Source organism: Salpingoeca rosetta, assembly GCF_000188695.1.
Source record: "Salpingoeca rosetta unplaced genomic scaffold supercont1.2, whole genome shotgun sequence".
NCBI classification, from domain to species: Eukaryota; class Choanoflagellata; order Craspedida; family Salpingoecidae; genus Salpingoeca; species Salpingoeca rosetta.
Genome location: NW_004754932.1, coordinates 68,079 through 94,277, shown reverse-complemented (window position 1 = coordinate 94,277; position 26,199 = coordinate 68,079). Strand labels below are relative to the sequence as shown.

The 26,199-nt window shown below is 57.1% G+C and overlaps 7 protein-coding genes across 7 annotated transcripts in view; 3 read left to right on the top strand and 4 right to left on the bottom strand.

The window, feature by feature from the left end:
• Nucleotides 1-1,394, top strand: part of PTSG_00612 (serine/threonine-protein phosphatase 4 catalytic subunit) — a 3,585-nt gene extending 2,191 nt beyond the window's left edge. Inside the window, exons 6-8 of the mRNA XM_004998022.1 lie at nt 250-374; nt 620-687; nt 802-1,394. Coding sequence (XP_004998079.1) covers nt 250-374; nt 620-687; nt 802-860 — 252 coding nt within the window. The 3' untranslated portion in view covers nt 861-1,394. The remainder of the gene's footprint in view (nt 1-249; nt 375-619; nt 688-801) is intronic.
• Nucleotides 1,395-1,655: 261 nt separating this feature from the next.
• Nucleotides 1,656-6,595, bottom strand: PTSG_00611 (uncharacterized protein). Its single transcript, XM_004998021.1, has 11 exons — nt 6,366-6,595; nt 6,059-6,189; nt 5,590-5,716; nt 5,228-5,354; nt 3,383-4,810; nt 3,062-3,129; nt 2,779-2,848; nt 2,513-2,640; nt 2,245-2,313; nt 2,007-2,068; nt 1,656-1,859 (listed from the first exon to the last, which is right to left on the bottom strand). Exons 1-11 carry the CDS (start codon nt 6,412-6,414, stop codon nt 1,701-1,703), a joined length of 2,418 nt encoding a protein of 805 aa, XP_004998078.1. The 5' UTR covers nt 6,415-6,595; the 3' UTR covers nt 1,656-1,700.
• Nucleotides 6,596-6,737: 142 nt separating this feature from the next.
• On the bottom strand, nt 6,738-8,675 carry PTSG_00610 (ubiquitin/ribosomal protein CEP52). The gene is made up of 3 exons (XM_004998020.1): nt 8,444-8,675; nt 7,289-7,478; nt 6,738-7,013 (listed from the first exon to the last, which is right to left on the bottom strand). Exons 1-3 carry the CDS (start codon nt 8,544-8,546, stop codon nt 6,920-6,922), a joined length of 387 nt encoding a protein of 128 aa, XP_004998077.1. The 5' UTR covers nt 8,547-8,675; the 3' UTR covers nt 6,738-6,919.
• Nucleotides 8,676-8,842: 167 nt separating this feature from the next.
• On the top strand, nt 8,843-11,708 carry PTSG_00609 (uncharacterized protein; the record flags this gene model as incomplete). The annotated part of the gene is made up of 1 exon (XM_004998019.1): nt 8,843-11,708. Exon 1 carries the CDS (start codon nt 9,315-9,317, stop codon nt 11,706-11,708), a length of 2,394 nt encoding a protein of 797 aa, XP_004998076.1. The 5' UTR covers nt 8,843-9,314.
• Nucleotides 11,709-13,397: 1,689 nt separating this feature from the next.
• PTSG_00608 (uncharacterized protein) lies at nt 13,398-18,308 on the bottom strand. The gene has a single exon (XM_004998018.1). The coding sequence runs from the start codon at nt 17,954-17,956 to the stop codon at nt 13,400-13,402; it is 4,557 nt and encodes a 1,518-aa protein (XP_004998075.1). The 5' UTR covers nt 17,957-18,308; the 3' UTR covers nt 13,398-13,399.
• Nucleotides 18,309-18,615: 307 nt separating this feature from the next.
• PTSG_00607 (uncharacterized protein) lies at nt 18,616-25,487 on the bottom strand. Its single transcript, XM_004998017.1, has 12 exons — nt 24,184-25,487; nt 23,853-24,037; nt 23,604-23,723; nt 23,196-23,333; nt 22,477-23,024; nt 21,925-22,084; nt 21,416-21,661; nt 21,016-21,130; nt 20,783-20,881; nt 19,525-20,588; nt 19,153-19,246; nt 18,616-18,872 (listed from the first exon to the last, which is right to left on the bottom strand). Exons 1-12 carry the CDS (start codon nt 25,372-25,374, stop codon nt 18,708-18,710), a joined length of 4,125 nt encoding a protein of 1,374 aa, XP_004998074.1. The 5' UTR covers nt 25,375-25,487; the 3' UTR covers nt 18,616-18,707.
• A 63-nt stretch (nt 25,488-25,550) lies between these two features.
• PTSG_00606 (uncharacterized protein) overlaps nt 25,551-26,199 on the top strand; it is a gene marked incomplete at both ends in the record, with an annotated part of 6,327 nt that continues 5,678 nt past the window's right edge. The window contains 2 exons of the mRNA XM_004998016.1: nt 25,551-25,637; nt 25,946-26,066. Coding sequence (XP_004998073.1) covers nt 25,551-25,637; nt 25,946-26,066 — 208 coding nt within the window. The remainder of the gene's footprint in view (nt 25,638-25,945; nt 26,067-26,199) is intronic.

The following is a 26,199-nucleotide window of genomic DNA, read 5'->3' as shown; positions in this document are numbered from 1 at the left end:
TTGCGCGTGTGCGTGTGCGTGTGCGTGTGTGCGTGTGCGTGTGTGCGTGTGCGTGTGTGCGTGTGCGTGTGCGTGTGCGTGTGCGTGTGTGCGTGTGCGTGTGCGTGTGCGTGCGTGTGTGCGTGTGCGTGTGCGTGTGCGTGTGCGTGCGTTTGCGTGTGCGTGTGCGTGTGCACCTGCACACCACCGTATGCTGGTTGTGACCTCAATTTGCCCTCATTCTCCACACTGCCTCGGCCACCACGACAGTTCAACGAGCACAACGGCGTTGATCTCATTTGCCGCGCGCATCAGCTTGTGGCGGAGGGCATCAAGTACATGTTTGAGGGCGATCTCCTCGCAACCGTCTGGTCCGCCCCAAACTACTGCTACAGGTCCGCGTTTTGTTGTGTTGTGTTGTGTTGTTGTGTTGTTGTGCTGTGTTGTGTTGTTGTGTTGTTGTATTGTTGTTGTTGTTGTGTCGTGTCGTGTTGTGTTGTGTTGTGTTGTGTTGTTGTGTTGTTGTGCTGTGTTCATGTGTCGTGTTGATGTGTTGTGTATGGTGTGTATGCGCATGTGTGTGTGTGCGTGTGCATTTTTACATGCTGTCGTGTCCTCACGTCATTGTGCGGCGGTTTAGATGCGGAAATGTCGCCGCCATCCTCTCCTTTGACGAGAACCTCAACCGCGACGCAAAGATCTTCCAAGGTGCGTCATGCAGCCACACATGCACCATGCAAACACACACACACAGACACACACACACACACACACACACAGAGCACAATACCTCACCTCATTGTTTGCCGTGTGACTGCACAGCTGTTCCTGACGAGAACCGGAAAGTGCCGCCGCCACGGACAACGCCGTACTTCCTGTGATCACCACCACCGTCAACATCACCACCACCTGCTTGTCTTATGTTCACATTAGTCATCGTGAATTGCCTTTGTCATCATCGTTGTTGTGCATTGTTGTCAACCCATGTCCTGCCTACCTCGTTGCTCTCTGTCTCGCTCGCTTGCTTGCTCGGTTGTTACTTCTTCTTTCTTCGCTTTTTCTCCTCTTTCCTGCCCCCCCCCAAATCGCCATCAGCACCATAGCGCGTGCGTGCGTGTACCCGTCGTCTCGCCCGAACGTCTCTTGACAACTGCACATACACACGCGGGGCCACTCGCTTGTTCGCTCGCTCGTCTCTGCCCTGCTTCGTCGCTGTGGCTTTGCTCGCTTCTCTCTGTTGTTGAGGCGCTGACGCACAGCCACCGACGAACACATGTGAGCCAACTTGATCACCTGCACCCAACGTGCATTTCCCACACTTTCCTTCTATTCCTGCTTGCCCTGCCATATAGCTTTTCCCCCCTCGCATTTGCGTGCGCCAGTGTTGTCAATCAATCAACCAATCTATTCAGTCATGACAGGCAGACGCGGCTGTGGTTGAACGCAGCAGCAGCACATGCACATGCACAAAAATGCAACCAAGTCGTCGACAGCTCTCTGATCGCATAACCGCTGCACGCACACATGCACACGCATACCCAGTGCATACATGTGCGCAAATGCACAAACACGCGCACATGCGATGCAAATGGCGTACACATACAAATGCACACACACACACACACACACACACACACACACACACACACACACACACACACACACACACACACACACACACCGCAAGCCCCCCCCCCCCCATAACCGCACGTGGCCCAGGCCTAGTCCGCGATGCGAGAGGTGAGGAGGGAGCGCGTGTGTCTGCGGTCGTGTGTCCGCGCAAACAGCGACGCCACAACAGGCAGCGTGACGAGGACAGCGAGCAGGTAAGACCCGCCACTCGTGCCGTGGTGCCGCACCACCTGCGCAACGAGCGGTGCCTGGGACACCAGCATCATGACGGCGGTGACAGCGATGGTGATTGTGAGGAAAACAGGAAGCGGGCAATGCATCACCACACGTGACATCACACCACCAGCACCACACGTGTTACGACACCACCAGCGGCACCTTGCTTGTGTTCTGACCTGAATCACGGCCCCCAACGTCCCGAAACAGCTGATGACGCTGACAACGGACGTCACCGCATCTGGCACAGCAATGCGTGAGATGGTGGGTGAGGGAGTGAGTGAGTGAGGGAGTGTCTGTGCGTGCATGATTGTGCGCGCGTGTGCGTTATACGGTCAGGTCAGCATGCGAGTGGGAAGTTGCAGGTCGGAGACTTCAGGCAGCAAACGAGAACGAGGCAAGAGGCAAGTGACTGACCAACTTCGATGCCGATTGCAATGGCCATTGATGTCGAGATCATCACCTCAACGCCGCCATAACATGCGCCTGTTTGCAGTGTTGACGTGAAGCGGAACGTGTGGCGCAGGAGGGGGATATGCAAGGCCCATGAGCAAAACACAAAACAAAACAAGGAAATGATATCGCAGTGACCACACACACACACACACACACACACACACACACGCACACACACACACACACACACGCACACACACACACACACACACACACACAACACACCAACCCATTGCGAGGAGGAAGAACGACTGGAAGACGGGATTGCTGCCAGCTGTCTGGTGGAACATGGCTGTGGAGATGGCGCCAATAATCAACGCAACCTGACACGTTGCCACTTTCCTCCCGCTCGCAAACCTGGTTGTAGGCGCACGCGCGCGTTGAGGTGTGTTGAGGATGTGTTGACGGGGTGTTGCACTTGTTATGGTGGAGCCAAAACAATCAACATGGACACAAGATCAACGGATCCAAGATACGATACAGCAGCAGTCACACCTCTCGCCAGCGGCCCCAATGAGTGCAGATCCAAGCAGCCCGCCAATTTCAAACGTGCTCGACATGTAACCTGCGAGCACACACACACACGTAGACATACATACACACACACACACACACACACACACACGTAGACACACACACACACACACACACACACACACACACACACACACACAGGGTGAGCTTATGTGGCGGTCGAATCGAGCCTAACACCCAGTGGAGCAGACATGTGGGTGTGTACACTGTACACTGTACACAGTACACAGAACGAGGCGCGAACCTGCTTCGAGCCTATCGTATGAATGAAGGGTTTGGAAGTAAAACGGGAGCCACATATGAACAGCGTAGCTGTGCAAGCGTGGATGTCGCGATAAGCGAGAGCACGTGAGTTGATGACATGACATACACACCCGATGAGCAGGCAAGAAAAAAGGAAAAGGGGAAGTGGAGTGGCAGGCACTCACCCACACTCACTCACCCACAGACATGTACACACCCACCCACAGACATGTACAGACATGTACACACATACACATGCACGCATGCACACATGCACACACACACACATGTACACATACCCCCCCCCCCCCCACACACTGACCGAATCATATTTACAAAGCAGTAGATGGCACCAAGAGAGAGGAGGTGGGGCAGTCGTAACACCTGCCGCAACGTCAGCTCATGGCTCTTGTGCATACTCTCCAACACATAAACCTCACCCTCACTCTCACTCTCCTCATCCGTGCTCGCTCCAATGTCACCAGACAGAAACCCATCTGCCTTCATCAACAGCTTGCGGACAACACCGTGCGCACTCTGCATCGCACCATCAGTCGACCATCCCTCCCCCATATCATCATCGCCACCCAAGCTGCTGCGGACAGACTCAAGCATTTCGCCGCCTGTAGCGCTGTGATGACGCGAAACAAGATGCGTGGTTGCTGGGTTGTGCACGTGGCGTGCTCGCGTCTCGGCTGCTGCCGCCGCTGCTGCTGACGTCAATGACGACGACTGCGGCATGGCTGGCAGGGAGCGGTGCAGCGGTATCTGTGAGCCATCATCGCGCCACGAAGAGTCACTGTGGTCCACAACGGCTGGGCTGTGTCGCTCTGATAGCGGGTCGCCGTAGCTGTGATGCAAATACATGGGCGTGGTGGCGGCGGTCGTGGTGGTGTGAGACGGGCTTGACCGACCGTTGCTGCTGCTCATGATGGTTGTGGTGGCGCTGGTGTTGTTGCTGGTGTTGCCGGTGCGTGTTCGCCTGCCCTTGACATTCAGGCCGCGTGATGCCCACTGTTCACTGCCACTGCCACTGCTGTTGGTGGTGGATGGCGCGTGGGGCTGTGCAGGGTACGAGTGGGAGAGTGGCATGCCATGTGCCCGTGATGGACCCGGTGCTGACGATGACGATGATGGCGGTTGCTTCGTTGGCGTCGCGGACAGGGAGTGTGAGTGTGATGATGTTGTTGAGGGGTGTGGCTGGGGAGATGGCAGTGCTGTGGAGGTGCTTGCTGCGCCCATGGTGAGTGGTCCCGCTGCTGTTGTTGGGGGCGGTGGGTATGGGGTCGAGGGCATGAGGGTTGATGACGACGTGGTGGGAGGTGGCGGCATGGCAGCTGGTAACGGCGATGGTGCAGCAGACGTCTTTGCCTTTGTTTCCCTCGAGGAGGAGGAAGAAGAGGAAGACAGAATCGTCGTCGTCGTCGGTGCTGGTTGTGCGAGTGCGTGTGCGTGCGCCCGTGTGCGTTTGTGTCGGTCGCGCGGGTATGAGGAGCGGCCCGCACGTGTTGCTGACGGCGGCGGCGGTGGTGGCGAGATGGGGTTGATGAACGTTGTGCTGGATGGCATGCGCAGGAGACGCAGCACTAGCGCACCGACAGCGGCAGCGATGATGGCAGGGACGATGAAGACGTGTCGCCAGCCAAGCACGCCCCGGAACCACACGGCCATGGCCGTGGCCAGCAGCTGTCCAACAAAGAGGGAGCTTCCCCACACCCCCAGCTGTGTTGCTTCGCCGCGCCCAGAGTGCCTTTGCATCCAAGGGAGGAGGGGGGGGGGTGTGTGTGTGCGTGTGCGTGGTGGTGGTGGTGGTGGTGGTGGTGGTGGTGGTGTGTGTGTATGTTAAGGTGGTGGGCGCAAGCAAATCCGAGGCAAGACAGATAGGTGGATGAAAAAGCAGGGAGGCAGAGGCAAGCAGGAATGCAAACAAGACTGACAGAGTAATGCAGGCGTGCGTGCACACAGACAGACAGACAAACACACACACACACGGACGGACGGACAGACAGACAGACAGACAAACACACACACACACACACACACGGACGGACGGACAGACAAACACACACAGACACACACACACACACACACAGGCAAACAGACACAGACACACACACACACACACAGAGACGCTGCCATGGTCTTGGTATCTTCTTGCATTACATACCATGTGCTGAGAGCCTTCACACAGGACGGCATGATGACGGACTCCAAAGCACCCGACAGCATCAGCACAAGCATGTACAGGAAGTAGCTATGCCACCACCCGAAGGTGAACATCAGCGCACTCGCCCCTGGCACGCGCCCAAAAGCAGCGACATGACATGTCATTAGTGGTGTTGGAACATAGTAGCGTGAGTATAATCGTGTGCGTGTGAGCGTGTGTGTATGTGCGTGTGTGAGCGTGTATGAGCGTTTGTGTATGTGCGTGTGTGTGTGCGAGGGACAAGAGGAACGTGGGAAGCACAGATGAACACAGCAGGGGTGTGTGTGTACACGTGACAGTGGCAGCATGAGATCGCAGCGTACCCAGCAGTGCAAGCCCGATGGCTTTGCGTGGGCCAACACGGTCTATCCTGGAGCGCAGAGCCACTTGTGTAACGGCAAACGGGAAGAGAAGTGAAAAGTCGAGCCAGCCCATGCGAGGAAGGGACACCTGACGATTGGGTGGAGGTGCAGTAGGAAGGGGTGGGGGAGGGGGGCAACAGGGCGTGGGTGTTGGTGAAAAGGTGATGAGACAGACAGATGGCGCAGCGCGGGATCAGACAGCCCTAACAGAGAGACGGAGACAGAGGCAGAGGCAGAGACAGAGACAGAGACAGAGGCAGAGGCAGCGACACACACACACACACACACAGACAGACAGACATACATACATACATACATACATACATACATACATACATACATACATACATACATACATACAGACAGACACAGACACAGACACACACACATACACACACACACACACACACACACACACACACACACACACCTGCATGCTGGTGGCCATGTCGCCTTTGATCACGCTGATGGGCTTTTGCAGCAGCTGCACTGCCGCGTGCGCCGCAAAGGTCAGCAGAAAGCATCGCAGGTAGAGGTGGCTGCGCCGGGACCGTGCACCCACTGTGGAAGCAGACAACAGCCAGCCAAAACAGGGCAGCATCGAGGGCACGCATGCAGTGAGAACGAGCCTGTTGCATGATCCATGCACACCAGCCGCGATCAACGTGCATTTCCAAGGTACTGACTGCTGCAATCCACCCACCACCCAATGTCTCTCGTGCAACACAGCCACTTACAGAGAGCCCAGAACCGAGCGACGAGCTGCCTCACTTTGGAGCGCACCATCACCAGCGCGTGGATGTGTGTGTGTGTGTGTGTTTGTGTTGTGGGAGAGTTGGTTTCAGGGCACACACACAAACCCACACACACACACCAGTTGTGTTGGAAGCACTCACGGTGTGCTGGTTTGGTGTCTTGCTTGACAATCTTCTCTTTTTTTGGACGACGTTTGTGTTGTTGTTGGCCGTGACAGTTGTTGTGCACACACGGCAGTGGCTTGCCTCTCCTCCCTCGTCGCTCTTTCACCCTCACCGCAGCCACTCTCATACATCACTGACATCACTCCCGTCACTTCCACAAATACTTGCACTCACCCACAGGGTGACGGGTTGCGTGGTTGGAGGGCTGCTTCCCATATCATTGTAATGTTCATCCATCATTCCAGCATCATCATCCATGAAACGATGGACGCCACACACAGAGAGGAAGGAACAAGGGGCACAACGCAGCAACAGCGTGACGGAACAGCACAACAACACCACACACAACAAGAGAACGATCAAGGGTCCGTTTACTTGAGCTTCTTCTTGGGGCGGAGGTTGCTGGAGTGACCGCACTTCTTCTTACGGCAGTTCTGGGCACGGGGGTGAAGGCGAGCGTAGCACCTTATCACAACAAACAAAGTGGAAGGGGGGGGGGAGGTATAAACGTACACCATGACATGACGAGATAGATGGTGAGATGAAGAGGGGACAGCAGTGGAGCAGCAAAAGACGCCCGCAACACAACAGCAACAGCAACGACGCCAACAACTCAAGGCTTGACAACGGTTGGACAACACAGCCCAAAGCAACCAAACGCCACCGCAAATAAGCGACATGACCACACGACGCGCACCTACAGTCGTACACACACACACACACACTTCTTTTGAACTCACTTGCGGCAGATCATCTTGTCGCAGTTGTACTTCTGGGCGAGGAGCTTGAGGTTGGGCTCAATGACACCACCGCGCAGGCGCAGCACAAGGTGGAGGGTGCTCTCCTTCTGAATGTTGTAGTCGCTCAGCGTGCGGCCGTCCTCCAGCTGCTTGCCAGCGAAGATGAGACGCTGCTGATCCGGGGGGATACCTGTCATGGACATGCAAACAAAGCACACGGCAAAGGAGCGCAAAAGAAGCAGAGAAAGTTGGGGGGGGGGGGAGGGGTGTGGGAAAGAGAGACGAACAGGCAAATATATAGTGATGGAGGCAACAAAATACAAACAAGGGAAACAAGCAACCAAGGCGTGAGAAAGTCGACGACAGATGTCGTGGTGCATGCGTGCGTGTGTGTTTGTTTGTTTGGATGGGTGCAAGAGCAACTTGGCAGGTACTAGAGACCACCAACACACGCACGAAGATGAATGGGAGAAACACACACGCAAACATTCTTTGTGGTGTGTGTATCTCCTGGCTCAAGACGCCCCCCCCCCCCAAAAAAAAAACGGGGCAACGACCTCTCGCACGCCCAGCTGTGCCCTTGCCATCCCTCTCACGTCGACCCCTCTGTCTTCTTCTCCTACTCTCTTCGCTGCTTGCTGTCTCGTAAAGGGGCAAACACACACGAGACGACAGCTGTTGTTGGTATGCTGGCGATATCTGGAAAGCCACATATGACACCGTTCTCCGTGGCACCTACGACACTTCCTTGCAATACCGCTGCTGTCGCTGTTGCTTCACGTTCATGCCATCACCCTTGCCCATCATCATCATCATCATCATCATCATCATCATCACTGTGACCACCATCATCATCCATCATCACCATCATCAGCATCATCGACATGAGGTGGCGCCACAACGGTTGTGGTGCAAGAGCACCAGCCCCCCGAAGGCGTAGCACCTCCGTCACTTCTCATGTGTACACCGCCCATCTGTTCCCGGTCGTCTCCTTTGTGTGTTCTCTTCTCATCGCATGCAGCAGCACCCCAAAGCGGCGCCGGTTCATCCATCCCACCCCCCTCAAACACCAAGCTCCCACTCGCTGCCACCCCGACACTGTTTCACACACACACTCACACTCACACAGACAAACAAACACATGTATGCACTCACCCTCCTTGTCCTGGATCTTGGCCTTGACGTTCTCGATGGAGTCAGAAGGCTCGACCTCGAGGGTGATGGTCTTGCCCGTGAGGGTCTTGACGAAGATCTGCATGGCTGGCTGGTGGCTGTGGTGGTGGTTTGGCTGCTGTGCCGCTGGTCGTCCAAGAGCCGATATTGGGGAGAAAGGCAACCACGCAAAGCGAGAAAAGGCACTTCACGCGTGTGAGCGGCCAAAAACGCACATTACCTCCATTTTGAGCCATCAGCAAATTTTCCCGCTGACAGCTGCAGCCTACATCCTCCACTGTTATCCACCATACTAGGGGCTCTTAATGCGCACTAGTCACACAACGCAGCGGGTAGAGGGGGCTTCTGTCGCGCGCTTGCTCTTGCTTCAGCACCAGCGGGGGCTTGTGTGGCGGCGGGTGGAGAACAAACACAACAACATTCAAAGGCAGCAGCGCAACTGCATCACGCAACCAGCAGATCCCTCCTTGTCACCCACAACAAGGTAACACAAAAAGTACGCACGCAGACAGAGAGTGTGTGCGAGGCGAACAACGCCAGCTGCCGCACACACGCAAACAACCAACCACCAAACAGCAACCAACGGCAACCAACAGCAACCTCTTTTCCTCCTCGCTTCCTCTCCTTCACATTCGCTTCGTTCAGTCACGTTCAGTCATCCTATTGCTGTCCTCTCTCCGCCTCACCACCGTCTTGCTGTCCAGGCGTGTGCTGTTCTCTCACAACCCAAGCAAAGTGCAGGGGGTCCTCCCGTTGTGTCCAGGTAGCCAAAATCCAAGCAGCGCCAGTAGCAGCCACGCCATTCCCAGCCTCCCTGGTGTGCTGGTCATAAGCAGTGCTGAAGGGCCGCGTGATGTTTGCCTTGCCTTCCTTCTCTGAGGCTGGCAATGGCTCTGGTGCAGGCAAGGGCGGCGGCGGTGGCGGTGGTGGTCGTGGTGGTGGACAACAACAACAACCACAGCAACAACAGCCACAACAACAACAGCCACAACAACAGCCACAACAACAACAGCCGCAACACCAGCAGCCACAGCACCAACAGCAGTCGCAGCAACAGGATCTGCAGCAGCTGCTGCAACAGCAGCAGCGCAACCTGCAAGAACAACTCCAACAGCTCCAGCAACAGGAGCTGCAACACCAGATCCACCAGCAACAGCAGCGCCACATGCAGCAGGGCCAAGTACAACAACAGCTCCAACAGCAACGCCAGCAACTACAACAACAGCAACAGCAGCTACACAGTCAACAGCAGCAGCAACAGCACCACGTACCACCACCACCTGCACCCAGCACGCAAGCACAGCATTCGCCACCCACACGTCGAACACACTCGCTCTATCCTCAGCACCAACAACAGCACCAACAACAACAACAGCACCAACCACAACAACAGCACCAACCACAACAACAGCACCACCACCAACAACAGCAACAACAGCAACAACAGCAACAACAGCAACAACAGCAACAACAGCAATCCAAACCGCAGCAGCAGCCAGTGCAGTCCACTGCCGCCCCTTGGAATGTGCCCATCGATGGCGAAGATGACTTCAGCTGGCTCGCAGATCTGGCACAGCCAGAGACATCCAACTTGTTCTCCGAGTTTGCGCTGCCCTCACAGGAACAGCAGCAGGAGCAACGGCGGCATGAGCAGGAGCTACAGCAGCAGCGCCACCACCTCACCCAGTCCTTCACCCTGGGCCTCTCTGCGCCGCTGGTGCAGGAAGCCGCCAGCACATCTCCCCTCAATGCGGTGTCGCCGTCCCAGCTCTTCGCCTCCGCTCCTGGACCCTCCTCCTCCTCCAGTCTTGGACCCAGCAGCAGCAGCGCCACCCACAGCAGCTTGTTTGGCCGGTCAGCACAACACGCCCTCCAGCAGCAGGCCGCACAGCTCGGAGGGTTTGGCGGCGGTATGATGGGGCTGGGCATCGACAATGCTCCAACACAGTCCGCATCATCCGCCCTCTCTGACACTGCTGCACGCCACACCCACCACCACCAACACCAACAACAACACCATCGACACCAACAGCAACACCAACAGCAACACCAACAGCACCGCCAGCGCCAGCGCCAACAACACCCAATGCGCGTGTCCAGTTTGTTTGGAAGCAGTACCACGTTATCGCGACAGCTGCCATTGCAACCCAGCACCACCGCTGCTGCTGCCGCCGCCACAGTGTCCTCATCCTCGTATGCGGGAATGGGCGGACGCGGCGAGCGCAACCCTCACGCCGCCGCCAACGACTTCTTCGCAGGCCTCCCGCCCCCGCACATGGGCGAGCAGGACGACATGGAGCCCCAGCAGCAGGCGCCGTTCGACATGCACCTGTGGCAGGACCTTGGCGGGGACCAGTCGCAATCGCAGCGGCCTGTGCTTGACATGCAGCTGCCCGTCCTCAACGACGACCCCGTCCCGGACTTCCTCTCCGAAACGCCAGACCCGATCCCGCTCACGTTTCCTGCAGAGGATGACCAGGACTGGGCGCTGGATGACGACTACCTTGGCGGCGGCGTTGGCGACGCCGCGCTCAACCCGGGGCACCCGCCCATCAAGGCCGAGGCTGTGGTTGATTCACAGGCCATCAGCCACCTCTACACAACGTCAAACCAGCACCAGCAGCAACAGCAGCACCAGCAGCACCAGCAGCAACAGTCGTTCCACCAAGGCTTCAAACCGCCATCGACCGCAGCTGGTGGCAACGGCATGCAGCCGTCTGCACTCTTCCCTTCGTCCAATTCCTCCTCCGCCCACCATAACCAGCAGCAGCACCAGCAGCAGCACCACCACCGCACGTCGTCGTCCACGTACACGCACGCGTCGTTATCCACGTCAACAGCGGCGGCGGAGAGCCCACGGTCGCGCACGAGTAGCTCAGATGGCAGCAACGCGGGCGCGGGAAACGGAGGTGGCGGGTCTGATTCCTCCCGCAGCAGCCGGCGGCGGCGCCACCGCAAGCGCAAGCTGGCGAGCGAGCTGTCTGCAGACGAGCTGGCGAAGACGCGGGAGATTAACAGGTTGGCGGCACAGCGGCACCGCGCCATTGCAAAGGCTCGGCGGCAGCAGAAGCAGTCCCGGTTCAAGCAGCTGGAGGTGCGCAACCAACAGCTGCGGGACGAGGTGAAGGACATTGCCGCCGAGCTCAAGACTTTGCGGCGGCTGGTGGTGGAGATGTACGGGCCAGGCGGTGCCCGCGCACTCTCGTTCCTGCAGTCAGGTTCAAACGACCCGTACCTCGGCCTCTGATGGCGCTGGCGATCATGGCTGTCGGTGGAGTGTGTGTGGGTGTGTACGTGTGTGTTTGTGTATGTGGATGCATGTGTGTACACTGATGTGTGTGCGTATGTTCGTTGATGTGTATGTGTACACTAGTGTGTGTTTGTGTATGTTGATGTGTATGTCAGTGATTGAGCGAAAGCTACGGTTTCTTTTCTTTCCGTTTTTGTGGCTGGTATCGCCGTGCATGCTGTTGCTGCTGTTTTCTTTGTTAGGTGTGCTCGTTATGCTCCTGTTACGATGTTGCGCATGCGACGGTCTGTCCCTCCCCCCTCGATCGTCCTGTACACTTGTCTTTTCTTGCCTTTGTCATGTTCCTTTTTTTTTTTTTCGTGACCCAAACTAGCCGCATCACCAAGATCACGCTTCTTACTCGTCCGGCTTTTCTCTCGCTTGCTTCTCTCGCTTGCTTCATTGCTCGTGGTGCCATTTGGTTCTTCGTGTCCCATTCGTTAGCTCTCTCTCTCTCTCCTCTCTTTTTCACGACCTTGTGTCTCTCTCTCTCTCTCTGTCGCTCTCGTCGGTCGCACTTGTGCACCCTTTTTGGGTTTCCCGTCCCATCGCTGTGACGTGTGTTACATTCGCTTGTAGCTGTTTGCATTGGCTGCGCATGCATGCATGCATGCGTGGCTTTGCGTGCATGCGGCTGGTTCGTGTGTGGTTGTTCGTTGTTCAGACTTGGGTTGTTGTGGCATTTGCCATCCAGTCTTGTGCTGCTCGCTCGCTGTGCGTGAGGTCCTTGCACCAGCACTCCGTGCCCCTCCTCCTTCCCTCGTGGCCCTTTGCGTGTTCAGTCAGCATGTGTAATCAACAACAACGCGCTTACACACACAGCTGTTTGCAACCATGCTCTCCTCTCCTGTTAGCGTCTGTGAGTGTGTTGTGTGAATGTGTTGTGTGAATGTGTTGTGTGAGTGTGTGAGTGTGTGTTTTGTTGTCATTGTCGTGTGTGATGTGCACAGTACTGTTTCGCTGCGTTATCGCCAACTGTTATGCACCTCACCCCTTTGTAATGAAACGAACCCACTTTACCAAGCACCCGCAAGCAACAAGTGTGTGTGTGTGTGTGTGTGTGTGTGTGTGTGTGTGTGTGTGTGTGTGTGTGTGTGTGTGTGTGTGTGTGTGTGCGTTGTGTAAGGTGGGGGTGACACTACATCGAGCTATTTGACTTTCTGTCTAATCCATCGAAACACACACCATGCTATGCTGATGAGGGCGGCGCACGATTCACGCAAAGGCGCAAAGAAACGAACGAACAAACAAACGACTAGTGATAAACTGTCCCGCACAATCTGACTGACATGAATAGGCATGCAACGCATCTGGCTGGCGAACCAAACAAAACTCTATCAACTAACACTTCAGCGCTTTCACAACAAAGACAGAAATGGACGAGAAGAAACAACAAGAAAATGCTCGTGGAGTGGAAAAGCAAGGAGTAACACACGACGTAACGTGACCTCTCACAACACTCAACAGCAAGTCAGCAGAGGGTCAGGCCAGCCGGTAAAGATACAAACATGGATGCACCCAGACACAGACACACGAACACGACACACACACACATACACAAGTGCCAACACACACACACACAGACACACGAACACGACGCACGGACGTACCCACACAGACCCACCCCCCCACCCACACAGAGCAAGTGGTTAAATGACGCTTGAGCGCTTGCGTGGGCGGCGGTGCTCATTGACTGTGGCGAGGGCACTGCGATGGGCCATCATCTTCTTCGTTTCGGCATCAGAAGCCTCGACAGGCGTTATTGATTGCCGAGGCAACGCACCACCCACACCACTGGCACCAGTCACGCTCGCATCGCTCGCGTGCACACCGTTGTCATGCCCTGCGCTTGAGTTTGTGTTGATAGTTGAGGGCCGTTGCTTCTCCATCTTCATCTCGCCCTGCAGGGCGCCGTTGCCAGCATCGCTAACGTCAGCCGTGGTCCTCGTGGCGGCATTGGTCGTCACACAGCCGGTCACGCTGTGCGGGCGCCCACCACGCCCAAGCCGAACACGACTGCCACCACCAGCACCACCACCAACACGACGAGCACTGTGGCCAGCGGTGTGCTGCTGCTGCTGCTGCTGCTGCTGTGTCGTGCGTGCGCATCTTAGCCCCTCGCTTGCGCTGCGGGCGATGGCTGCGTGACGCGGCCGCGGCGTGGATGTGTTGAATGAACGGCGGGGCATTGGGATGAACGATGGCGATGATGACAACACTTTGATGCTCAGGCGCGGGTCAACTGAGCCAGTCACACTTCGCGACCGGCTCTTCTTTCGTCCCTTGTTCTTCTTCATGGCCTGCTGCTGCTGCTGCTGCTGCTGCTGCTGTTGCTGTTGCTGTTGCTGTGGCTGCTGCTGTCGCTGTGTGTTCTTCACGCTCGCTGGTTTCTCACGCTTGTGTGCCTTTCCCTGTTCATCTGCCGCACCACCCGACGTCCGCGAAGCCTTTCTGCTCTTGTTAACCCCCTCCTTCATCCCCCCTTCCATCTTCGCCCCTGCTGCCTTGATCGTCTGCTCACCGTCTGCGTCAAATGCCAAGCTGCGCCGCGCGTCTGTGTCCGGGGTTGCCTCCAGCACCAGTCCCGGTGTTGGCAGGGCGACTTGCTCCTGCAGTCGCTCCACCTCCTCCAGTGCCTGCCGCAGCTTTCGCTCCATCACCCGCCGCTTCAGCGTCTCCTGCGCTTTGCTCATCTCCGCATCGGCCAACTGCACGCGAAGGCGCGTCAGCTCGGTCTTGAGCGTGTTACTTGCGAGCGCACGATCGAGTACGTCCTTGTACGACTTCTGCTGCTGCTGCTGCTGCTGACCGCCACGCAGCATGTGCAGTGCCGTGCTGCTGGCAGTGCTGGTATTGGTGGCGGTGGTGCTGGTGCTGCTGTCGTGCTTGCTGTCTGTGATGTGTGTGGATGAGCGTGCGCTCAGCGGCTGAGACCGACTGCCCGACGCATACGCTGTTGCCTTTACCCCGATTGGCACAGCCAGGTGTGCAGTTGCGGTGGCCGTGGGGTTCGTTGATGCAGTTGCTGCTGTTGTTGCTGCTGCTGCTGCTGCTGCACCCTTTGTGCCTGCGGGTTGGCCTGTCGTGCCTGCCCCTGTCGACACCTGGGGCGACGGGAGCGTGCTGTGCGGGGTGACGGTGCTGCGAGCAGAGAGGTTCATCATCTGCATTGCTGTTGCAGACACGAGCGAGCCCGCCGATCGCTGCATCACCAGCGCCTCCCACAGCGCAAGCGTCTCCACAGCTTCCTCCAGCAGCCGCGACGTGTCCCGATAGAGCGTCTCGTAGTCCGGGTTGTCCCCCGCCTGCTGCTGCCGCTGCTGCTGCTGCACATCACGCAGGCGGTCGCGCAGGGACATGCGGCGATGGCCACGCGTGATGCCACCGCCGCCTTTGACCGCCGTGTCGTGCGCACCGTCACCAGCACCGTTGTCGCCAGTCGCTGTAGCAGCAGTGGTTGTGGCGGTGGTACCAGCAGTGGCACCAGCAGCGGTGGATGTGGCAGTGGGGAATGGGAAGGCGTCTGTGGCTGCGCTTGTGGCTGTTGTGTTGGCGCTGCCCAGATCGAGGGAAGCAAACGTTGCGGATGCGGGTGCCGACTGTGGCCGCAGCAAATTGCCTTGCTCGGGGTACGGTGGTGGGCGGAGGGGCGATGTTGGTGGCAGGGCCGATCGCAGTGGTGTAGAAGCAGCAGCGCCCACCATCCCCAGCAGCCCGCTGCTGTCGTTGTGGTCTGTGCGGGTCGAGCGAAAGCTGGTGAGCACAACGGGCGTGTCGCGTGTGGCAACGTTACTTGTGTCTGCAGAGTCAGACCCAAGCTGTGACCCTTCGTCGTCGTGGTTCACGGGATGGGGCGTGACCCACAGGCGCCCAAGAACACCAAACCGGCTGTGCTTGCGGTTGCGTCGGGCCATTGCCTTCCTGTGCTTCCTCTTGCTCTGCTGCGACAGCACGACGTCCCGTTTCCTGTCGCCCTCACTCTGTTTTTGCTTCTTCTGTGCCCCTGCTGCTGCCGCTGCCACTGCATGCGTGTCTGCCTTGATCTCCGCTGCTGCTCGAATCTGCAGTGGCTTTGACGAGAGACCTTTCCTCTCTGCTGGACGCTGGTGGCTGTGCTGGTGTTGAAGAGACTGCAAGAGGTCGTATTGGCGGCGGTATTGGTCGCCCGACACGAGTGCAGTTGCTTCTTCCTCGCACGCGTTGCTGCCGTTGTCATCGTCGCCAGCACGGGAGGAGTTCGAAGAAGGGGTGGTGGCGGTTGTCGTGTCGTAGTCGTTGTTGTGGTCGTGGTGGTGCTTGGTGTTGCTGGGGCTCGTTGCATGTTGGATAGCGCCTGTCATCAGTGGATGCGTGTGCATGTCATAGGCTGCGAACCTGTTTCTGCTGTCATACTGCTCCTGCTGCTTCTGTCTTCTTTCCTCTGCCAGCGACGCCAGTGCTGTTGCGAGCGTGGGCAGTGAGCCGCCCTTCCTCAGCTGCGTGCGTCGTCGAGTGGCCTCTCTCTCCTTCTGCAGCCGCTGCCGTGCGTGCAGATGCCGCAGCGCGCGTGTGCGCGGCCCTCCCGTGTACATGTACTCGAGACTGTTGTCCTTGCTGTGGCCTGCCACAGGTTTCTGCTCGTGCTGCTGTTTCTGCTGCTGACAGTGTGAATATGCTGCTGGCACCTCAGTATCGGCACAGGGTTGTTGTTGTTGTTGTTGTTGTTGTTGTTGTTGTTGTTGTTGTTGTTGTTGTTGTTGTTGTTGTTGTTGTTGTTGTTGTTGTTGTTGTTGTTGTTGTTGTTGTTGTTGTTCAGCAGTTGCAGTGGCAGCGGGGTAGCGTTGGCTCTCGCTGGGATGCTCTCTCGTCTGCTGGTGTTCGGCCTCTTCAATGTCGTCAAATGTGAAAACCGATGGCCGGATGCCACCGTAGTGCCGCGTCTCCCCACGCGCATTCACCACCAAGAGCTCCACATCGCCAGCACCACTTGCTTGCGCCTGCTGCTTCGGTTGTGTCGCTGTATCTGTTGCTGTAGCTGATTGGCCGGGATGTGCTACGGACTGCTGCCGCCGCTCGCGTTGTTGTTGTTGTTGTTGTTGTTGTTGTTGTTGTTGTTGTTGTTGTTGTTGTTGTTGTTGTTGTTGTTGTTGTTGTTGTTGTTGTTGTTGTTGTTGTCGCTGCGGCTGCTGGCGAGTAATTCTTCGTGGAGGCGTGTGCTTGATGTGCTGGTGTCTGACGCCATCACGGTGTCGGAGCGCGCCTGTTACGGGCGTCGATGTGGACGGCTGCTGCGCGTTGTGGTGGCTGCGGATGGATGAGAGCGCACTTGTGTTCCACTCCGCGTGCGGGATGAGGCTGCGGCGCCGGTGGCAACGGTGCGACGCACTTCGCATCAGCAGAGCAGCCCGCGAGCCCGGCTCGTGCGTGCGTGGCAGTGGAGTGCTGGATGCAGGCATGGGCGTGCTGTGTTCAGGGCGCTGTTGGTGCGAGGCTGTTTGCGTCGAGGCTTGGCGGTCACGATCCCTTGCGCTGCTGCGGTTGCGGCGCAGCGACGGGATGCGGGACCGTCGTGATGTTCGCACGGCGCGCGTGAGCACGCGCGGGGGCCGGTGTGCGCGCAGGAGGCGCTCCAGGTATGGGTTATCGATGGACGTGAACACAATTTCGGCGGCGCGGGCGTGAGATGTGCCCAGGCGCAGCAGGTTCTCCTGCGTGAGATCTGTAATGCCGTTGAAGGAGAGGACGACATCGCCCAGGGCGAGGTGTTCACTGGCCGGGCCGTTGGGTACAACATCAATGATGCAAGGCAGATCAAAGTCTGCAGGGAGCAGCGCTCGCTGCCGTGCAATGCTGTCATTGAGCTGGCTGGTGGCCAGAGCGTTGCTGGCGCTGGTGTGGCCGCCGCCGTGGCCTGAATCGCTGGTGTTTGAGGAGCTGAAGCTGATCTCTGCGAGCCCGGACGCGTTCATGTCTGGGTGGTCGGTTGCCAGCAAGCTGGCCGTTGACACGGCACTGGCGTTGTGGCTTGTGCGAGCGTGGTCGTCAACGATGAGGATGGTGAACCCAAACGCCGTGCGCTTGCACCTGGGAATCACCGCTGTTCTGGGAAGCAGGCTGTCCAATGCCGCTTGCATGGCCTTGCCCACGATCTTGGAGGCCACCTTTGTTGCGGGCTTGCACTGCCACGCAGCAGAAGGCGCCGTGATGTCAGTGCTGTTTGCGCACATGGTGCTGGATGTGGTGCTGGGGATGGGCAAAGTTGGTGTTACTTGCCGGGGGGGGGGGTTGTGGGCGGTCAAATGACCGCTTTCTCGGGGCGTGAGCGCGAAACTGGCGTGACCACTGGAATGCACACACCCTCGATAAGCGGTGTCATCGATTGGCACTGCAACAGTCACCCTCAAATTCCTCGCTGCCGCGCTTCCAAGGTGCAGGTGATGCAGGAAGCTCCCTTCGTCTCCTCCTGCCACCTGTGCTGTCTTTTTTGCTTGCTGTATTGCCTCTCAGCACTGTCAGGCCAGTTGCCTGCTTTTTGCACTTCGCCGAACTTTTTCTTTTCTGCGAAATTTGGGCGGTGAGTCACAGCATTTAATGGTGTCGTGTGTCTTTCTTGACTCAGGTTGGTAGGCGTCGAGTGCCGTCGCACAGCAACACGCGGGTGAGGGTGACAGTGGGATGTGTTGAGTTGTGTTTGTGCGAGCGTGTGTATGTTGTGTGGTGTTGTGTTGTGCATGTGTGCGAGAGCGAGAGAGAGAGAGCGTTTGTGCGAGCGTGTGTATGTTGTGTGGTGTTGTGTTGTGTTTGTGCGAGCGTGTGTATGTTGTGTGGTGTTGTGTTGTGCATGTGTGCGAGAGCGAGGGAGAGAGAGTGTGTGTATATGCGCGTGTGTGTGTGCGTGTGTGTGCTGCGCGGGCCTCCCCCCCCCCCTTCTCTCTCTCACCTTCCCCAGCTCTCCCCATCTCTCTCCTTCCCCTCGCTTTACATGGCGTCGAGGAGAATGCGGTAGGCGAGTGCAAGCACGGGCCGCAGCACAAGGTGGCGGCTGGCCTGCTGGGCGGCAGTGTCACTTGCATTTGCGCTACTGGTGTTGGACCACAGCACGGCGCGCTGATACAAGCGGCCCACAGCCACCAGCTCATCCACCTGGACACATTGGTGTTGTCATGTCATGTCATGAGCCACACGGAGCACAGGTGAGTTGAGGGGCTGGTGAAACCAAAACGCAGTGCACAAGAAGCGCGCGTGCACAGACACAAGATGTACGTAAAGCGCGCGCGCGAGAGAGAGAGAGAGAGAGCACACACAAGCACACACCACAAATACACCACACATACACAGACACACACAGACAGACACACAGACACACACAGACACACACAGACAGACACACACACACACAGACACAAAGTCACCATCAGTGCACCTCAAGAATGTGCTGTGTGGTGAGCATGTCGAGTGCGCGCACGAATGTGTGCCACAAACTGGGTGAGCTGGGGCGGGTATGATGGCCGCACAGCCTGCAGTGCATTGGGAGTCGCAAGCAGTGGATGGGTTGGCGTCAGTAAGTGGATGTGATGAAGATCCCATCAAGCAGTTAACGGACAGGGTCACACAGAAGCGTACACGGATGGCGTGTGTTGAAACACACACGAATGCACACACGAATGCACACACGCAAACGCACACACAGAGAACACACACACACACACACACACACACACACACACACACACAAACAACAGCAGCAAACTCACACACACACACATACACAAAAAAAAAACAGCAGCAAACTCACCCAATGGCAATGCATGCAATCATGGTGGGAGAAAACGGGAGGCACAGCAGAGCGCACAGCTGGCGGGACACGTCGGCAGAGTCCAGAATGCCTGCAGGCAGCATACTATACTCCCACAGCGAGGGTGGGGCGACATTCTCCACGCTTGCCAAGACACGGCGCCATCCATCATCGCCACGCCCACCAGAACATGCAGCGTGCTCCCACACGCGCGCAATCACGAACACGGCAATCCCGGCGCTGCCACCACGGAGCGCGGCCTCACTGCACTCCACAGCCGCGAGAGCATTGAGCGGTAGTATGGTTGCTACTGTTGTTGTTGTTGTTGTTGTTGTTGTTGTTGGTGTGGTTGCTGCTGCTGCTGCTGCTGCTGCTGCTGTGTTTCTTGTTGTTGTTGTTGCTGCTCTTGTTGTAGTAGTTGCTGCTGTCGTTGTTGACGTCTGAAACAGCAAGGCGAGCACCCGTATCGCACACGACAGCGCAGCGGTTGTTGTGCTGTCACCACGCTTCATCTGTTCCACCCATCGCTGCTGCTGTTGCTGTTGGTGGTGGTGGTGTTGTTGTTGTTGTTGTTGTTCTTGTGTGCGCGAGCTGTCCCGTCCTTCCAGCAGCAACGTGAACAGCAGCAACAGCAAGTCGCTGTTGCATACACCTGCACTGCCGTTTCCAAGCCCATCACCGCTGTCAACGCCACCACCACCATCGCTACTGCTGCAACCATCGCGTCCATGCAGTCGTCCCTGTTGCCCCTCAACAGCAGCAACAGCAGTTGATATGACACGTTCTGCTGGCAGTGCGCTTTTGTTGCAGCCGGCAAAGGTGCATTGCAGCAGCAGCGTCACATCGCACCAGTCCCGGCACCACGACGCACACCGAGCAGCGCCAACGGCCCTAATGAACTCAATTAACGCGTGTTGTTGTTGTTGTTGTTGTTGTTGTTGCTGTTGTTGTTGTTGTTGTTGTTGTTGTTGTCGTGGTCTGATGCTGGGCCCAAGGAGCGGGATCAGCGACGTCCAGAGAAGAGCGACGGCTTCTGCGGACGGATCAACGCTCGAGAAAAAGCCCTGGGAGAACATGAGACAGGTGCGCGTACGTATGTGTGTGTGTGTGTGTGTGGCGGATGAATGGAGGTTGAAGTGTGCAAAGCTGCCACACAACATAAAACCAACTCAAGGAACAGCAGGACGACAGGTAGGAAGACAGGCATGCACTCACTCCAGGCAGCACCATGTTTGCAATCAGGGCAACTTCAGCTTACTTCGCAGGCCATGGCGAGGCAAGCAATGTCGTTTGCATGGATGGTGCCACCGTCATTCTGGTCCATAAGAACATTCACGCACAGCGCAAGTGGATCGAGCTGTTGTGGCATGTAAGACCACGCGGCACACGTGAGTGCGAGTGTGTGAATGTGGGTGCGAGTGCGCGCGTGTTGCGTTCGCGTGCATGGCCACCAAACGCGTGTTTGCGCACGTGTGGGTGATGCTCGCTCACCGTGGTGTCCAGGAAAAGGCTGCAGATGACATTTGACTTTTCAGCGGACGAGAACCGGTCGCAGTCGGACGGAGCGCACAATAATTCCAGCAGCACGTGCTCCTCTGATGGAAGCCTGGCGACGCATGTTGGGCAACGTGTGTGTGTGTGAGTGCGTGAGTGAGTGCGTGAGTGAGTGAGTGAGTGAGTGAGTGAGTGAGTGAGTGAGTGAGTGAGTGAGTGAGTGAGTGAGTGAGTGAGTGAGTGCGGTTGGATCTGTCTCTCCAGGTGAATTGCCGTCATCTTCAAAGACAAGTGTGCAGCAATACTGTGCTCTCTCCCAAAACAACAAGCAGCACACGCGATTACATCTCATCACGTCACATCACATTACATCACATTACATTGCATCACAACTCACTGTTTCTGCAAAGCACTGCACGTGGGTGTGTTGTGCAGTTGTCTGTACACGCCAACAAGCGCGTGCACGTCCGCACCTGCATCGCCGCGCATCTCAAGCGCAACCTCTCGCCACAGTGGGTACGCAATGCGTTTTGTTGTTACATCATCCCAGGTGATGGCCGGGCGTGACAGCGATGATGGGGGTGAGGATGCTGATGCCGCTTCGGTGATGCCTCGATGCGCCACCAGGGCTCCAAGACACAGCCTTCATCCACGCATGGTATACCGAGAACGAGTTTGGTTGTGAGAAGACCTTGCTGTAACAGACTTGAGCGTGTGAAATATGCAGCGCACAGAGCACATACATGCGCACACACACACTCACTCAGACACAGACACAGACACAGACACAGACACAGACACAGACACACAGACACACAGACACACACATACACACAGACATACATACGCGCAGACACACACAGACATACATACGCGCAGACACACACACAGGCACGCTCATTGCACCTGAGGAGACAGGTGTGCCGCTGTGATGGTGTCAGGTCTGGTGTCTGTGCCCGGACAACGGACGGCATGGCAGGGACATCCATGTTGAGCGCAGCACACGACGCGGCAATGACAGCGCCGAGTACAACCAGACCCGAGCCAGGCACCAGCGCATCGGTCACTGCACACGTCACAATGGTGGCGGTGTTTTTGGCGGGTGGACAAGAAAAAGGAGGGAAGGAGGGAGAGGGTACGGTGTTACGACAAGATATACGAATATGAACAAGTGGATAGATAGACAGAGACAGGTGGACAGTCAGACGTACATTTTCACACACCCACACCCACACTCACACACACACACACACACACACACACACACACACACACACACACACACACGACCACTGGCTCACTCACACCACACACACACACACACACACCACACACACACACCACACACACACACACACACACCACACACACACACACACACACACACACACACACAGCCACACACACCACCCACCCACCCACCCACACACGCACACACGCAACCACAGCCACCCGCACCTGTGATGCTGTGGTGCATGATCAACTGCGCCCACTGTGACCGCACTTCGGCTGGCGATGCTTGCAGGCACTTCTGTAGCAATGTCGCAACAGCATTCCACCTCACCTCATCACCAGCATTACGCCCAGCTTCGGCATCAGCACCAGAAGGGATTCGTGTTGTGATTGCCTCGCGCACCGTCGCCATGGCTGCACGAAGCACTTCCACCAACAGCGCACAGCATTGCACCCCACCACCACCAGCACCACCACCACCGCCATTGGGGTGGACGGCGATGGCTGTGGTGAGGTCATCGTGAGCAAAGCGCTCCAGTGCGCGCAGCACGGAAACACATCCGCGCCTGCTCCTGCCCCTCACCGCCGACACCAACGTGTCCACCCGTCCACGCGCCTCAACCGCATCGCTACCGTCCAGCACCACCGTCGCACTGCCACCATCGACAGCTGGTGTTGCTGCTGTCATGGGCGCGTGGTCGTTGTCACGTGCGCGTGCGGATGCGTGCGGCTGCTGGCGTGACGCAACCAACTGCCGTGCCCGCGTCACCATCCTACATGCAGCACACAGTCAAGAGGGCAGGGGGAGCGTTAGTGGAGCGGTGCGTGGGCAGGTGAGTGTGGAATCGAGGATACCGCACACCCACACACACACATACAATCACCACAGAAATATACCCTCCATTGCCAAACACACCATCAGCACAGCATGTGTTAACACGTACTCGTGTGTGATTTTGCCCCTCTGCACCAGCTGCTGGATGAGGCGGTTTGCGACACCACGTGTTGCGCAGGTGCTGTCGTCGCACATGTGGACGAAGACGGGCAGCAGTGACGTGCAGAACTGGCGCCGCTTGAAGATGCTGCAAAGTGATGATAGTGATGGTGGTGGTGATCATGCAGAAGGTGAGCAGAGCATGTGATATTGTTATGCAACAACTCCCTCTGTCTTCCCCAGTGCCTCCTACACACACACTCACACACACACAAAAACACACACACACACACACACGTGTACACACACACGTGTACACACACAAACACACTCACTCCCCTCCTGTCTCCCTTGTATCGACAGGCACAGCATCAGCATGCGTGGTTCATGGCATGGCTCGAAAGCAGTCAGCACGTACAGCATCTCAAGGAGTTTGGATGGGAGGTGGCCGCGAAGTGCAAACGTGTGGAGGAGATCTGTTGCTGTTGCGTGCAGGTTGGCCAGGCTTCTCTTCTCAGACGCGTCATCTAAACGCGTTCTAACACCATCATAAAAAGGGGCAGACAGCACGGATGAGTCGTGTGCTGGCACTACGCAGCACCAGCAGATCAGCAACAAAGTAGCCAAGCAGACACACACACACACAGAGACAGACACACACACCAACCTTGCAAGGCGGACAAAGGAGGAGGCTGGGTCGTGTACACTCGAGCGCGCGTCCTTGTGCAATATGTCGTCTGTGACCAAGCGGTGCTGTGTGGTGATGGCGGCAATTTCCTCTACTGCAACGTTGGCTGTCATTGCTTCAAGCATGTGTGACAGCGCACGTTGCGTGGTGGCCGCTTGCATCATCTGCAGTGTTGTTGATGTGGAAAGGAAAGATGAGCGGAATAAGACGAGGTTCGAAACGCAGCTCACACACACACACGCACACACACACACACACACACACACACACACAAATAAATAAACAAACACTCCCATCGACACGCACAAACCTCGTGCAAGCAGAGCTTGTATTTGTGCGATGAGGGCTGTGCTGCGAAGCGGAGGAGACGAAGCAGCTGTCGCACGACGCGTTGTGACGGCGGCTGTCGCTCCTCCATGTGCCGCTGCAGCGCCTCGCACACCATCGCGGCGCCTGCACTCGGGCTCAACAGCACGCTGCCACCACCGCTGCTGGTGCTGCCACTGCCTGGTGCTGTTCGGCCGAGGAGCAGGGACGATGGTGCTAGTCGCGACATTGGGGAGTGAGCGGATCGGCGATGTGGCGACGACGACAATGATGACGAGGATGACGGTCGTGCCGAGGCGGGTTTGCGCCCAAGTGCCGATATCACGTGCTCGAAGACGGTGTCTTGGAAGGGCAGGGAAGCCACAACATCTGTCAGGGTTGCATGGAAGGGGCGGCATGCGACGAGAGCGTGGATGGCGGCCTGGGCTGTCGCCTCATCCAACGCTTGCGCCCCACCCTGGTGCTGATGCTGTGGTTGCGTGGGATGTGATTTGGCGGGTGCATGGGCAGCCACGTGCCAAAGACGAGCAGCCAGCAAGTGGTGGTGCTGTGGCGGGAGGGCAGAAAACAGCTGAAGGAGCACGGACTCCATGTTTGAGCCTGCGCGCTTTGTACACCGCATCACCGATGCACACACGCCATCCGCAACATCCAAGCCCTGGCTTCCCAACAAGCAAGCGGGAAGACTCGCAATACAGTGTTTCGGCGCCGCACCTTTGGTGCTGCCTCGAGCGTTGGTGCTGGCGCTGGTCGCGGTTGCGCTGAGCGCGTGCTCAGAGACGAGCAGCGGTGGCATTGCAAGAGCAAGCAAGATGCTGGCCTGGCATGCTTGCTGTGTCGTCCCAGTGCGATAGTTGCTGTTGTCGTTGTTGCTGTTGTCGTTGGTGCTGTCCGTGCTGGTGCTGTTGTCCTTGTCGTTGGGGCTGTTGGCAATGCTGCTGGCAGTGGTGCTGCTGTTGCTTCCGTTGTTGTTGCTTGGTCTTGCTGCAAGTGCTCGAGTCACAAGCGCGTCCAGCCCTGGCGTGTCCACTCGGCCATCATCCACGTTCAGAGCACCGCCATCGCCATCAAACGCACACAAATACAGCAGCAGCGGGTCAGCGTCCGCCACCGGTGCCAGTGTCACCAGATCACATTCCTCCAGAGCACTCGCCACTATCACTCGTCTATCCATCAAAAGCGAGAGAGGGAGGCAAGGGAGGGAGAGTGTGAGAGAGGCAGGAAGCGTGGTGGCAGTGTGAGAGTCCTGTTTGTGCGAGCGGCTGTAGCGGTTGTAGAGGATTAGATGAAGATTTCGACCAATCGCCATTATCGCATCTTTGCTTGGTTGGCTGTTTGGAAGGTGGAACGATGTCGAGTGCTGTGACTGGTGTGAGTGTGCGCGAGCGGCAGCGGCGAGCTGTCGTGCAAATGCTCGGCTCACCAACAACATGGAAGGTGCGTGTGTGTGCGTGCGTGTGTGCGTGTGTGTGTGTGCGTGTGCACATGTGTGTACATGTGTGTGTGCATTCGTAAGCATTCGCATTTGTGGGTGTTTGCATTTGGCTGGTACGACCTCCACCGTCAACCTTCCCTTGTATGCGTCAGCCCCTAGCCCGCCCGCCTGCCTGTCTGTCTGCCTGCAAAGGGTTGCATGCGAACCTCACCCATCATGCGACACACACACCTACACACACCTACACACACACACACACACACCTACACACACACACACTCTCTCTCTCTCTTCTCTTTTGAACGTGTAGGTGCTGGTGTATGATCGAGCAGGCCAGGCGGTGCTGGCGCCTCTGATGGGTGTGAAAGAGTTGAGAGAACAGGGTGTCACATTGCACCGTCTCCTTGGTGCAGAGCGCGACCCGCTGCCAGGTGCGTACATGTATGTATGCAGGTGCGCAAATGTGCAGACATGTGTGCGTGTGCGTGTGCGTGTGCGTGTGTGTGCGCTTTTGTCAACGCGTGGAGCGAGTGCGGATCAGCCAAACATCAACTTTTACCGCAA

Bases quoted from the DNA above. Each gene is read 5' to 3' on its own strand.
- PTSG_00611 (XM_004998021.1), bottom strand. From the start codon at position 6,414: ATGGTGCGCTCCAAAGTGAGGCAGCTCGTCGCTCGGTTCTGGGCTCTC. The intron at 5,355-5,589 runs GTACGCTGCGAT...GGCGCGTGCCAG, and splicing joins CATCGGGCTTGCACTGCTGG to GGGCGAGTGCGCTGATGTTC. The intron at 1,860-2,006 runs GTCAGAACACAA...CTGGTGTCCCAG, and splicing joins CGTTGGGGGCCGTGATTCAG to GCACCGCTCGTTGCGCAGGT.
- PTSG_00610 (XM_004998020.1), bottom strand. From the start codon at position 8,546: ATGCAGATCTTCGTCAAGACCCTCACGGGCAAGACCATCACCCTCGAG. The intron at 7,479-8,443 runs GTGAGTGCATAC...TGTCCATGACAG, and splicing joins CAAGATCCAGGACAAGGAGG to GTATCCCCCCGGATCAGCAG. The intron at 7,014-7,288 runs GTGAGTTCAAAA...TGTTGTGATAAG, and splicing joins GACAAGATGATCTGCCGCAA to GTGCTACGCTCGCCTTCACC.
- PTSG_00608 (XM_004998018.1), bottom strand. From the start codon at position 17,956: ATGTGCGCAAACAGCACTGACATCACGGCGCCTTCTGCTGCGTGGCAG.
- PTSG_00607 (XM_004998017.1), bottom strand. From the start codon at position 25,374: ATGGATAGACGAGTGATAGTGGCGAGTGCTCTGGAGGAATGTGATCTG. The intron at 21,131-21,415 runs GTGAGTTGTGAT...ATGCGTCGCCAG, and splicing joins TGCAGTGCTTTGCAGAAACA to GCTTCCATCAGAGGAGCACG. The intron at 18,873-19,152 runs GTGCACTGATGG...CAATGTGTCCAG, and splicing joins CCACACAGCACATTCTTGAG to GTGGATGAGCTGGTGGCTGT.